Source organism: Protopterus annectens, chromosome 9.part0, assembly GCF_019279795.1.
Source record: "Protopterus annectens isolate FY-2018-M chromosome 9.part0, PAN1.0, whole genome shotgun sequence".
Taxonomy (NCBI): Eukaryota; Metazoa; Chordata; order Ceratodontiformes; family Protopteridae; genus Protopterus; species Protopterus annectens.
The window spans coordinates 1,014,074,848-1,014,088,150 of NC_056743.1; the positions used below are offsets into that span (position 1 = coordinate 1,014,074,848).

A 13,303-nucleotide genomic window follows, 5' to 3' on the forward strand; every position below is an offset into this window, starting at 1 on the left:
CCCTTAGCTTTTTCCATTTTGTGTTCTAGGGTGGTAGGTTTAGAATTTGAGCCTTGCCTAAAAAAGGCACTATGGGGGTGGCAAGAGCCTTTGCCAATATCCGGAATCCCAGAGGTGACAGGTGCAAGCCGTCCCTTGCGAAGCAGCGTGGCTTGTCCAGCATGTCATCCCAGGCAGACAGACATTGGATCCCCTTTGAATGACACCAGAGTTTAAGCCAATTGTTAAAGCTGATCATCTTATCTCTGTATTGTGGCATCATTCTTGGTGAAGGTAGGATACTGCTCAAGGTCAGGGTCATACCTGCCTGGGCTACATAATCAGAGAGCTCCTCAATGTCTCTTTTCATGTAGTCCAAGGAGGTACGTCTCAGGTCGTTTACACCAGCATGGACAATGACTGAGTCGTATTTGTACCTGCTGTTGAGAGACCTGAGTGCTTGCGTTATGTGGCGGATTCTAGCGCCCGACAGGCAGCTTACTGTGACCCTCTCCTTACTCAGTCTGGTGAGCGGGACGTCAGTGTGTCTGACTATGGAGTCACCAATGACTAGTGTGTCTGGCATTGTGTTTGGCCTTAAGGGCTGTGACTGTTTGACACTCTAACTGTGAGGTCTATGTGTTGCAGGTGTTGTGTTCTGAGGTGGTAGTTGTTTGGGTGTCTGCTTTGGTGGCCTCTGCTGTTTTGGTTGATTTTTGCTCAGAGCCTCCGAGTATGTCTTTGTGTGTTTATGTGTATGATTTGAGGTTGTGATGGTACTATGTGAGACTGGGTCTATAGTGTGTGTGGTAACCTTCTCCTCCTGACTGGTCTTGCCAGTCCTATGTTGAGAGAGCTCAGCCTCCAGTTTGGCCGTATAGTTGCATCTCTCGCATGTATTTGTGTTTTGTGGGAGGAGGAGAGGGCTGTCTGTGTACATGAGGCAATTGTAACATTGCCTCAATATTCCCAGGTTCACCAGCTGAGCAGGAGAGGACACTAGCAACTGATCCCTCGACATGCTAGAAGGAATAGACAAAAAAACTTTAAAAGAGATTCCGGGGGATGTGGGTGTCCGAGAAATGGGGTTTGCCTTTTTTGGGGTACTATCTATAACAAGAGTGCTGTATCAAGGTGATAAGTACTATAGGAGCAAGTGCTAGGTTTAACAGATAAAGAATAGTCTACTCGGAGTCAGGTAGAGATGATCTTTATAGTTATAGGGTATGCAGATTAGAACAGTAGATGTGTGACTGATTTGTGTATTTAGGGTATACCAAAAATAACCAGAAACCTGGAATGGACACCATTCAAAAATTCACAAAGCTGCCTAATGACAGTGTCATCATCAATCAAGAACTGAATTATGAATCACTAAAGCATATACTTTAAAAATACTGTCATGCACTACTTGTATGACTCATCACAACCAGGCATACACAACTTCTTTCTCAGTCTAACGGTCCTTTAGAAACAGTCCATTACCCTTATTCACGTTGCCCCTTGAGACTTGCAATGCTTTTTTCCCAAAATGTAATTAAAGGTTTACAATGCTCTTTTTCCAGAGCTCAAGTTGTTTCCCACTGATCCAGGAGATACCCTCCAATGTCTAATTCCCTAGTAGTTTCAATCTGGAAATAGTATCCAAAAGAGGTGGTGTAAAGCTCTGATTTATTATATATATAATTATCATTGACAAGGTCATTACCACAAAGTAAGCCAAGACAATTTTCCTAGTAAATGTCTTTAGCAAAGGAACTCCATTGTTTAGAGATATCATTTTGATAAAAACAAACCTACCCCCTTTACTTTATGCAATATTTTTATTATCTGACAATATACAGGAAGATAATCTGAAATGTTTAATATCTACAGAACTGTCAAAAACAACACTTTCTGTTCCAATCCACAATTACATAGGCTGAGAAAGAACACTATCAACTGGAGTCTTTATTCATTGAGGCCTGATGGGGTTCTAATCTATTCCTGAACTGTCATACCCCAAGACTGTTCATGGAATAAAATCTGAGCCCTTGATTCCATTGTGGATGCAAATTTTGCACCATTGACCTTCTCCCTTGTTGCCAGTTCTGTGGACACCATTCTTGTGTTGTAGACCTATTATCTCCACTCCACGCATTTCATCAGTAATTTCCTGTCTGCAGTTGGTGTGAAATTTGGATCCAGCTGACTACTGTTCCCCTGCCCTCTTCTCAAAGGTTTTCAGCTATCTTCTCTTTGAAAGTTCTGAGAGTGTACTCCTGCCTTATCCCTTAAAATGCTGGCAAATAGGATGCTTGCTTGCCAAAGACTCAGGCTCATCTCTCTTGCACCAAAGGAAATTCTCAGAACTACAAATGTAATTCCTTACAAATTTTTGTACTTCTGGGCTTTCAACACTTCAAATCTATTTCACAAGTTTCACAAAAATGGAATTCAATTTGTTTAGAAAAGTTTCAGCTAATACTAAATTATTTAATAGTCCCAGTAACATGTCAAGAGTTAAAAAGACTTCACTTTCAATAAGAAACTTTCAGTAAAAAAAAGTGTCTACATTGAAAGCACATTTGCTTATTATTTTTCTGCCACCTGGTTAAAACTTCATTAGCCATGATAATAGCAATTGTTTTTTAGTTAAAAATCAGCTCCTCGGGAATCTTCCTGTTTTGAGGGTATCACAAAGAAACATCTCTGAATTCAAAAACAGGGAATCAGAATCAACATTATCACTGATCGAGTCTGCACTTCAAAGTAACGAGTAAAGAGCTAGACTCATCCCTGCACTTCAGCAAAAATGCTTACTGGATCTAAACCTAAACTGTCATAAGGAGAAGACTCCTCTGTGTCAATAGCTCTTCCCTCACTGATCATTTCTTGTATAGTGCCTCCAAATTAAGGAAATAATGTTGATTCTGACTCCCTGTTTTTGAAATCAAAGACAGACATTTAAGTTTAAAATACTACAATGGGATAATATGTTTATTTATGAGATCCTCAAAGCAGGAAGATTATCAATGTAAGAACTAGATCTGAAGAATTCTACAAGGATGAAAGTACTTATCCCATTAAAACTTATAAAAGGAATGATCTGGAGCCAGACGCTTTTTTTGAAGGAGGAGGATTTAGAATTAGATTTATTTTTTTAGAAATAAAATTATTTAAATGAAGGGATTGCTCTAAACAGACTTTCCTTCAAAATTAGAAGCTATGTACTTACCATAACGGCATCTGTGTTGTCTATTTTCATTTTTCCTCATGAGTGGGTCTAAGAGATGATCTCGGATGCAGTTACAAGACTTAGGATATGAATCTCGAGCTCATCCCTTTACCCATAATGCTCTGTTCCACCCCCTTAGTACCCACTGTGTTAAAAAGATGGAGCAGACACAAGAAAGGACTGAGGCTCAAACCAGGAATGTGATGGCTCCAATATCATTCAAAGATCCTTCTAGGAAAGACAAGGGCGGGGGATGGTTGGTAGGGAAGGTGAGGAAAAATGAAAATGGACAACACAGATGCCAAGACATGCTAAGTACATAACTACTAAATCTGATGTTGTCCTTTTCATTCTTCCTCATAAATTGGTCACAGTCCACAGCTACAAAACTCTTGGGAGGTCCTCAAGGAAGAACATGCCAGAGCACTGTTGAACCAAAGGAAGCTCTCCTTCTGGAGACCATGTCTAATTTCTAATGTGTAACAAAGGTATGAGTCTTTGACCAAGTAGCTGCAGTGCAGATGTCATCAATGGAAGATCTTGAGGAGAAGGCAGAGGAAGTAGCCATAGATCTAGTGGAGTGCACTCTAGGAGGACAAGGCAACCCTTTTGAGAATTAATCAGTGAGATGCAATCAGTAATCCATTTGGACAGAATAATTTTTGATACTGCCTGACCTAAGAGGTTAGGGGAAAAGGATACAAACAGCTGATCAGACTTCCTATACTGTTTTGTTCTGTGAAGATAAAAATGCAGTTGCCTGTGGACATCAAGAAGGTGCAGCATATATTCACCCTTATTTGTAATGTTTGGAAAGAAAACTGGTGATTGTATAGACTGATTAATGTTCTTCTCCGTGGCCAATTTAGGCTAAAAGGAAGGGTTGGTTTGTACAGATACCCAATCCTTATGGAAAATAATGTAAGGAGTCCTAGCAGATAAGGCCTAGAGTTCAGGAATTCTTTTTGCTCAAGTGGCAGCTATGAAAAAGGTTGTTTTCCAAGAAAAACTTCATGTCACATTTGTCCGCCAGTTCAAAAGGTTTCCGAGTTGATCCCTGAAGGACCACTTTCAAATCCCTAGGAAGAGAGGAAGATCCTTTTTTGGAGGTCTATGGAGGAAAATTCCCCTCATGAAGGCTTTGCATAATGTGGAAGATATCTGAGAAAGTGATTCATTTCCAGCATGGAAGTTGGATATGGCTGCCAGCTGAAGATTAATAGTAGAAAAACTAGCCTCTTCCTTAAAAAGAGTAGTGAGAAAGAAGAATGGCAGAAGTAGGTGCTGAAAGGGGATCAATATTCTCTTGGAAGCCCATAAGGAAAATCTTTTCCATTTGCTTCTGTAAACTTTCGTGGTGGAAGGCTTCTGGGAGGCCAAGATATCACAAACTGGGGAACCGAGCCTGGACTGTCTTACTATCACTGGAAGTGAAGAAACCATGTGGTCAGTTTGAGAGTGTGGGGATTGGGATGTTGAATTCCTGATGGATGAGACAAAAGATACTGAGTGGGCTCTAGTATCCATGAAGGATTTTTCAACTGAGACCAAAGGAAGGGGAACCATACCAGTCAAGGCCAGAAGGCGGCAATTAGAATGACTGAGCTCTTTAGCCAGAATGCTTTCTGTAGAAAGTTCAGCATAAACGGAAGGGGGGGGGTAAGCATAGAGGAGACAGAGGGCCAATCATGAATCACAGCATCCTTTGGTGATGCCTCCAGAGGAGGGATCAGAACAAAGTACTTGCTGCACTTGTTGAGGGGATAGGCAAACAGGTCACAGTACGGCTGGCCCCAGCAGCTGAAGATCATATTCTTTACTGTTTGACTGAGGTACCACTCGTGAGGAATCAGGATGGACCTGCGGAGTCTGTCTGCCAATGTGTTGGTTTTCCACTGTACATGCACTGCAGTAAGAAAGCAGCCTGAAAAGATCTCCCATTCTCAGACCTTTATGGCCTCTCTGCACAACTGTTAAGAATGGGATTCTCCTTGTTTGTTGATGTACCAGACTACTGACATGTTGTCCGTATGTACTGCAATAGTCTCTAGAGGGAGAATGTTCTGAAAGGTTTGCAACATTAGTAGGACTGCGCTTACCTCTAGGTCACTGATATGCAGCTTGGTCTCTGAGGGGGACCACGTGCCTTGGACCATCTTTCCCATGAAATCCCCCCACCCCAGTTGGGAAATGTCCGTGGTCACTGTGGTTATTAGGGGAGGAAGAGAGAATGGTCTGACCACAAAGAGGTCGCTTGACTGGATCCACCATTGAACATGATGATTGCAAATTAGGGCGAGTTTTATGGGAAATGATAGAGGCTGGTAAAGAATGGACCACCAGTGTCCACTGAAGGATTTGCATAAAGATTCTTGCTAGGGGAACTAGAAGAATGGCAGCTGACATTGACCCAAGAGCTTGTAACACTAGTATTGCTGGAGGGGAGAGACAAGACAGTAAGCCCCACACCTGATTTCTCAAAAATGTGATGTGATCAAGAGGTAATGATGCCACTTGCGTTGTAGTATCCAGTTGAGTTCCTATAAATTCTAAAATCTGTACAGTGGTCAGTTTTGAGTTGCCAAGATTTATTGTAATGCCTAGGGAGTTGGAGATCTAAAGCAAGTAATCCCTGGCTTGTAGCAGTTGATACCTGGTTGGGGTGGTGAGGAGCCAATCATCGAGACAGTGAAACACCTGGAATCCTTTGAGCCTCAGGTGAGCTGCCACAACTGCAATGCATTTGATGAACACCCAGGGCGCTGTGGCGAGTCCAAAGGGCAATGCTCTGAATTGATCGTGATTGGCTCCCAGCTGAAAGCGCAGGTGTCTCCTGGAGCATCTGTCTATTCTGACATGATAATACGCATCCTGGGGATCTACAGAGCACATCCAGTCATCCTTGTGCAAAATAGGCAACATTGACTAAACCATAACCACGTGAAACGTTGACTTCTTTACATACTGATTCAAACTGCTTAGATCCAAAATTGGTCTGAGGTCCCAATTTCTTTGGCACTAAAAAGTAAGTTCAGAATCCTATCTGTTTTACTGGGATCTCCTGGATGACCCATTTTTGTAGCAGCTTTTAAACTTCTTGAGCTGCGTGTTCCCTCTGACTGGGTGGAACCTTGGGTAGTTTCTTCCTTTGGACAGGACATGAAAAGGAAAAGGGTATGTAGCAACCCCTGGATATGATTTTTAGCACCCATACATTTTCTGTGATATTTGTCCAAGCATCCAGGTGCAAGGAGACATGACCCCTGGACGCCTCCAGAGATGGACAGTTGGGTAATGCTTGGGCCTATCAGAGAAGGAGTCTCTGAAGCCCTGGTTTTGCAGACCCTCTCTGCCTCTTGGATGAAGTCTTGCCATTGAAACCTCCTCCTCTGCCTCTGGAGGAAGTGTCCCCACGTGGGTCCTGAAAAGGTCCCTGAAATTTTTGGAACCACATTTTCTTTGTACCTCACTGGTTACTACAGAACATTCACTGAGGGGTAAAAAACTTGATTTCAATGGCAGACAGGGTTTTTCTCTTCTGCTTGCTGCGGGTAAGCATATCTTTCACTGATGGCCTGAACAAAGACTATCCATCAAAGGGGGAGGCATTAACAAAAGATGCCTTGGAGGGTTCCGCAAAGTTGCATAGCCTCATCCAAGCATGTCTCCTAATGGCTATGCCTAAACTAGCTGCCAATGAAGCACCTTACGCTGTGTGGGAGAGTAGCCTCATCAATGAATTGGCAATAGAAGAAAGATTAACCCGCTGAGGAGAAACCTTTTTGAAATTCTCTGCAGACAAGGACTCTGTGAGGGAGTTTGAAAGCTCCTTGATGAAATCTCTCTGTACGCAAGTAAAATGTGCCAGGTAATTTAATGATCTCAGTGCGAATGTGGCTGAGGTGTAGATGCACTTTCCAAATCGGTCTATCACTCTGGGCTCCCTGTTTGGTGGATGGACAGAGAAGCTCTGCTCAGCTAGCTCTTTCTTAGTGGCTGCCATCATAAATATGGCATCAACAGTGACACCCTTACTCCACTGGGGTTTGTCTGAAGGAGGAACGAAGAATTTGTGCAGGCATTTGGGAATGGGATAAGCAGCATCCAGTCCCTTTCAAGCCTGGCGGGAAACTAGGTCAATAAGTTCATCCGCCCGGGGGAGGGGGGTCACCAAGACGTAGATGAGCTAGACTCAAAAGTCTCCAAGAACACAGACTCCTCAGAAGTCCATACCTGCCTCAGTCAAGCTCCTAGAGGATCTGGATGATGCCACAGACAGAGGCCTAGAATGCTTCCTAGGGGTTTCAAACAATTTTGATGGTAGGGCCGGAGAAACAGACGTTAACACCAATTCTCGTGACAGGCTCATAGCCGTTGGATCCAAAGGTCTGGGATCCGAGTAGGAGGGGTTGATACAGGAGAGCTGGTGATGGTTATCACACCTGCCAGATCCAAAAAGAATTGTGGATTTGAGGGAGGCAGAATCATCTTTAGATCCGAAGAGGTCAGATCCGAAGTCTAAGTTTTTGTGGAGGCTCTGACGAAGCCCTTGGCAACTTCTGTAATGCTCGCTTCTTTGAGTCTGTGGAGCCATGAAGAGATTTAGAGGGGGTTTGAGCCCCAGTTGAAGAAGAAGAGAAGGCTAAGAGTAAGCCCTTTATTATTATCTTACTGCACCAGTCGGAGATGAGCCTGGGGTTAAAAGTAGTGCATATCTCATAGACTGACTTAAGATGCTAAGGCCCCGGGCAGTAAACACACTTCTTGTGGGCATCCGAATTGGGGATTTTATGCCCACAAGAAGTGCATTTTTTAAAACTGGTGGTCTTTTCAGACATGTCCACAACACCAATAAGCTGCACCAGAAAAGAAAACAATAGATTTTAAGAAATAAGAGCAATAAGAACTACACATTCTACCTGGAGTACATACTTACACTAAGCTAGGAAAAACAGTTTAAACACACACCTAAAACACAGGAAAGAAATATATATTTTTTGGTTTATATTAATAAGTGTGATAGGGATATAAGATGTGTCGAACAGGCATTAAAGGAAGAAAGGCAGAGAGAGAAAGAGCACACCCTAACACCGGCAACTTCCTAAATATCAATAAGAGGGAGGAGGAGGGAAGAAAACAGTAACTACACTATTTAAACAAGAAAAAATTAAAACTGGATAATCCAAAGCTAACAAGTTTATAGAAAAAAAATTCACTCCCACTGCTTGAGACCAGATTTGCGTCTTGCCATGGCGGCAAACGAGAACTGAGGAGTTAGGAATGGGACAGAGCATTATAGGTAGAGGAAGGACCACGAGATTCAGATCCTAAGTCTTGTAAATGCGGCTGAGTCAGATCAGAGGATCAGATCTCAGACCAATCGTGAGGAAGAATAAAAAGGACATCACATCAGACAATTATAAGGTAAATTAACAGTTTCTAGTCTTTTTTTCCTCAATGCGTGTTAACCAACTCCTCCCCATCAGCCACAATTCCATGTGTTCTTCCCCATTGGGAAAGCAAAGAAAGGGATGGATTGTCATCTAGAATGCCATAGAGTGCTCTCAACAGTGTACAGTGAACGTGAGCATCTATGTCATTAGTCAGGATTATGACACCCTCCCCCTGCATACAAGTACTCCAGTTTACATGAAAATGAGGTCTGCTGTAACCAGCATGGTAAACCATGTGCACACTTAGTTAAAACCATAACGTTGTCACTTGCAACTCTCCACATGCATGTGGAGGAACAGCCATCCTATCAATGCTCAGGGTAGGCAAGTCTGCATTGGAGCTATTCAAACGTGGACCACCTAGATCACAGTGGCAGCTTTATCTATTATTGTCAAAGCTATAATATTAGGTTGGTTACAAAAGCATTAATCTTGAGCAAGAAGAAGATGAACTAATAATTCTAACTAAGCAACAATTCTATCCTACCTTATAGCCAAAATAATACACAAAGTCATATCCAGTTATTCTTACAGTAATACTATATCAGTTCAGAGCTCAGTATCCTGTCTTCTTTCAGATAAGAATCAGACAAACATGGATTTCAAGGCTGACAAGACATCTAAAAATCTTTGGAACTTCACTATTCCAGAATGCAGCCAAGGAACGAAACAGTGCAGTGCTTTTTTTTTTTTAAAACACTTTTTGCTCCCCCATTTCATCCTATGACCTAGAACCCCATGTCCATTGCTGGGTCTACCAGCTTTTTTCCCCTAGGACTTCTCCAATATAGCTGGACTTGTGACCGAGTGTGTCCTGGGGGTGTCACTGTCACCTTCAGCTGTTGTTTTTCTACTTACTGACCTATCTCAATACTTCTCCCCTCCCACTGGTGTCAGTGGTTGCATCAGAGGGGTGGGTGTGCAATAAGAATGTGGGGAGTATTGTCCTCCCTCTGCAGCAGCTCAGCCATATCCACCACCCTATTTCCCTTTTTGGACCAAGCCCCCTGCTACTATGACAACCCCAGCCTCCGCTAGGGATCATCATAGCTCATGCCCACATAACTTGTTATTCCTCACTGCCACTCTAAGTCACCTGAAGAGCTAATCAAACCCGGTCAGCTGGGCTGTAGTCATGGCTTTATCCCTCTGTGCCTCAGAAACACCTCAAACAATGCAATACTTAATACAAGCGAATCAAGCAAAATGTAAACAGATGTACACTTGTTGAGAAGACTTCCAACTAAAGAAAATGACTGCATAATTTCTTGTTTGTGCTTAACTCCATTGTGAATAATTTACAGAGTATATTATTGACACTGTTTACACGGTCTCCATTCAGAATGCCTTTACGCCCTGAGGGTACACTTTTTCCTGTTTTTTGACTTTATAATGTTAAGACACATGCTATTTTGTCAACAACTGTCAAGTAAATAAAACTAAAATTGCCAAAAAGATTAACTTATTATAAGTGCTTTATGGCAACAATGTCACACACCATGATGGAATTATGTCAAATAAATCTAATCTAGAGAGAAAAAAAATGCACAAACTTTTATATCACATGTGATGCCCCCATTCCTCCCACATCTAAGTGAATATGTAGGCTAAATTGTGGACCACTCCCTTCCACGAGTATTCTTAACTCCTGCAATCCCAGTCAGAGATGTTGGATAATGCAGTGATTTGCTGATGAAAAAAATCTTACTTGCACACCACAGCATGTAGTACAGAAACTGACAAATGTTTCCCCCCATCAGTGTAGGTTTTGGGATTTTGATTACTTTGAAAAAAAGACTTAAAAAAACTCACATTTTCTCTCTACCCTGATGCATCAGGTTAGGGAAAATGTGAGGTGCGTCAATATAGCTTAAGAGACGCAGCATTGCTCATGACTGAGCCAAGAGATTTCGAAGAACCTCAGGGAAAAAAGGAAGTTGTTCTCGAGGAGGCTGAAGAATGTCCATAAAAGGAGGATGGGATTTCCACACCATGAAGTATCCCTGACGAATGACTGACAGAACCCAAGAATTGTGAGTGATCTGAAGCCAAATAGGAAGAGAAAGAGAAAGGTGAAGAGAAAGAGGAATGTGGCTGGGAAGAGACGGACAGTCATACAGCATCTGGTTTGTCAGGAAAAGAAGGCTTTTGAGCTCCTGAATTCTGAGTGGCCATAGCAGGAGAAACCTACTAAAGGTAAAAAGAGTAGCAAATGACTGAAGTCTTGTCCATATAAGCCTATGGACATACCTCACAGCATCCCCAAAGTAAAATCTCTGTGGGATACCCTAAATTTATTTGGGCAAAAGTTTTAAGCTTTTTATTAAAATACAGTACAAAAACATAAGGACTGATAGGAAAATGCATAGTGGCACTTAATCCTTAGGATGTCAAGATGTAGTAGTACACACTGGCAAATCATTTTAAAAGGAATCACACACTGAATTCCACAGGTAAAATAAGGCTAACTCCTACAAAGATGGACATAATCTTAAACTGCCTGTCTCTACAGGAACCTGTCTGGAAGACATAAATGATTTCTGTGCCTTTCTATAATTTGTTGTAAAACTAACATCGCTAGAGGTCTGCAGTCTTATTGTAGTTTCCTCCTCTTTCAAATTGTTTGCATTCCCTAGAAACTGCATGTATGCAGAACAGTGTACTACTAAAGTATGCTAAAATGTTCCAGAGTCTACAGTGATAAGCTCACATCAGCAAGCTCCTGCAATGCAAGTGCTACAATGACAGAAAAGGCTACTGCTACAAGATGCCTTTTAACAGACAAAACACAGTCCTAGAGAAAGTGATGCATAAAGACAATGGTACGTAAAGTTCTTTTTAATTCACATAGCATATGCAAACATCCAGCACTCTCTACTGACCCTTTTCCAAAGGACTACTGTACCTGTCAATTCACTTACCCAGCTTTTCCCCCAGCCTCCATTTGATTAGCCAGTGTCACATCATTGGACCAAACATCAAACTGCCACTTCCGAAGCCCCAGCACACCACAGTGGACACGCCCACTGTGAATTCCAACCCTCATGTTTACATTCACTCCTGTCACTTCTCGAACAAGGCTGCAGAAAACCATAAGAAAATATTCACTAACATTTAATAAGCATTCTACATTTTAAATTAATTTTTGTCATACGATACATCCAGAATGAAAACAGACAAGAATTCCAAAAAGAAATACATTTACAAACATAAAATCCGCTCCCCGTAAACATGCGCGCAACCACACACACACATATATATATATATATATATATATATATATATATTTTTAGTGTTTTGTGGGAAGAAAATAACCTGGACCACCCAAACTCCACAATATAGGTTCATAGATGAGTACTAGACTAGGGTTGTTGCCCTTGTGGACCATTTTAAGCCTAACCAATTTCCCTTTTGGTGCTTGAATTAATCTATCCCATTTGGTGTTAGTTTGGTCTTACCTGTCCCATAATCCATCCATCCACAACCCCTTTTTCCCATTTTTGCACATGGGGTTGGGGTGTCACTTCAATAGTGACAATCTAGAGCCAAGGTTTACACCGTTGGGTGGCTACCCCTGCCAAGGTAGTTCTCCCACAACACACACTCGCATGCACACTCACATAGCCAACTGAGTGTGTCCAGTCCACCTACTGCATGTCTTGGGAATGTGGGAGGAAAATTGGAGCACCCAGAGGAAACCCATGCGAACACAGGGAGGACATGCAGATTCCATACAAAAGGCACCCCAGCCAAGAATCAAACTGGGGAGCCTCTTGCTGTGAGGCTACAACGCTATTTGCTGCGCCACTGTGCATATCCCTTGATCAATAATTATATATTACTCCTAGTGAGAGTAACACATATCACATCACAGGTAATTTTAGTAGACCCGTGTATGGGCTAAAGCATTTAGGAGCTGCCTCTGTCCATATCATGTCATCATTAGCTGTCACAAATAAAATGCAAGTCAAATGTGGAAATTCATGAAAACCTATATTCTGAAAAACATTGTGTGTGTATGGTGGTAGGGGCTCGTCCCCAAACACAAACACAACTTATTCTATTCTTTTTCTAAAACAGCAATTATCTTTCAGATGCAATCACAACTTTGTTAAAACATAAGGGTACCTTTTGACAGACGCAATCCTAGTCAACAAATGTTACCATCTGTAGGATTATATATGAACAGCCTTAAATTTATTAATTTTCTTGAGGTAGTTTGTCCTAACGAATTATGATCTTTGACAAATATATATTACATCAATTTTTAAATACAAGGCTAACTAGATCATCACTGGCCATAAGGTGACAAAATCCAAATGTGAAGATGTCAGAAAACGTGGTCAGACAATGCAAGTGTAAATGCAGAAATCACCGGATTGTACAACAAAATCAAACTAAACATCAGGAGGTAGAGGTCAAGCTACACACTTCATTCAGTAACATCTTTTCCATAGTGGGAAGATGAGGCAGAACTTTGGTTAATGTATGAACGTTTCAGTGCATCAGACAAAAACATTAATATGGGTAAAGATTTTTTTTACTTTAGTCCAACATGACAGGTTTAGTTTTACAATATGGAAGCATTACCAGTTAATCCTGACACTGGCATGTATAGCCTGGAGGTGATGAATGGCTGTAAATGCAGCATTAG

The 13,303-nt window shown here is 41.8% G+C and overlaps 1 protein-coding gene across 1 annotated transcript in view; it reads right to left on the reverse strand.

Moving 5' to 3' along the window:
* Window positions 1-13,303, reverse strand: part of ADCY6 (adenylate cyclase 6) — a 1,739,117-nt gene that overhangs the window by 349,915 nt on the left and 1,375,899 nt on the right. The window contains exon 8 of the mRNA XM_044083802.1: window positions 11,571-11,729. Coding sequence (XP_043939737.1) covers window positions 11,571-11,729 — 159 coding nt within the window. The remainder of the gene's footprint in view (window positions 1-11,570; window positions 11,730-13,303) is intronic.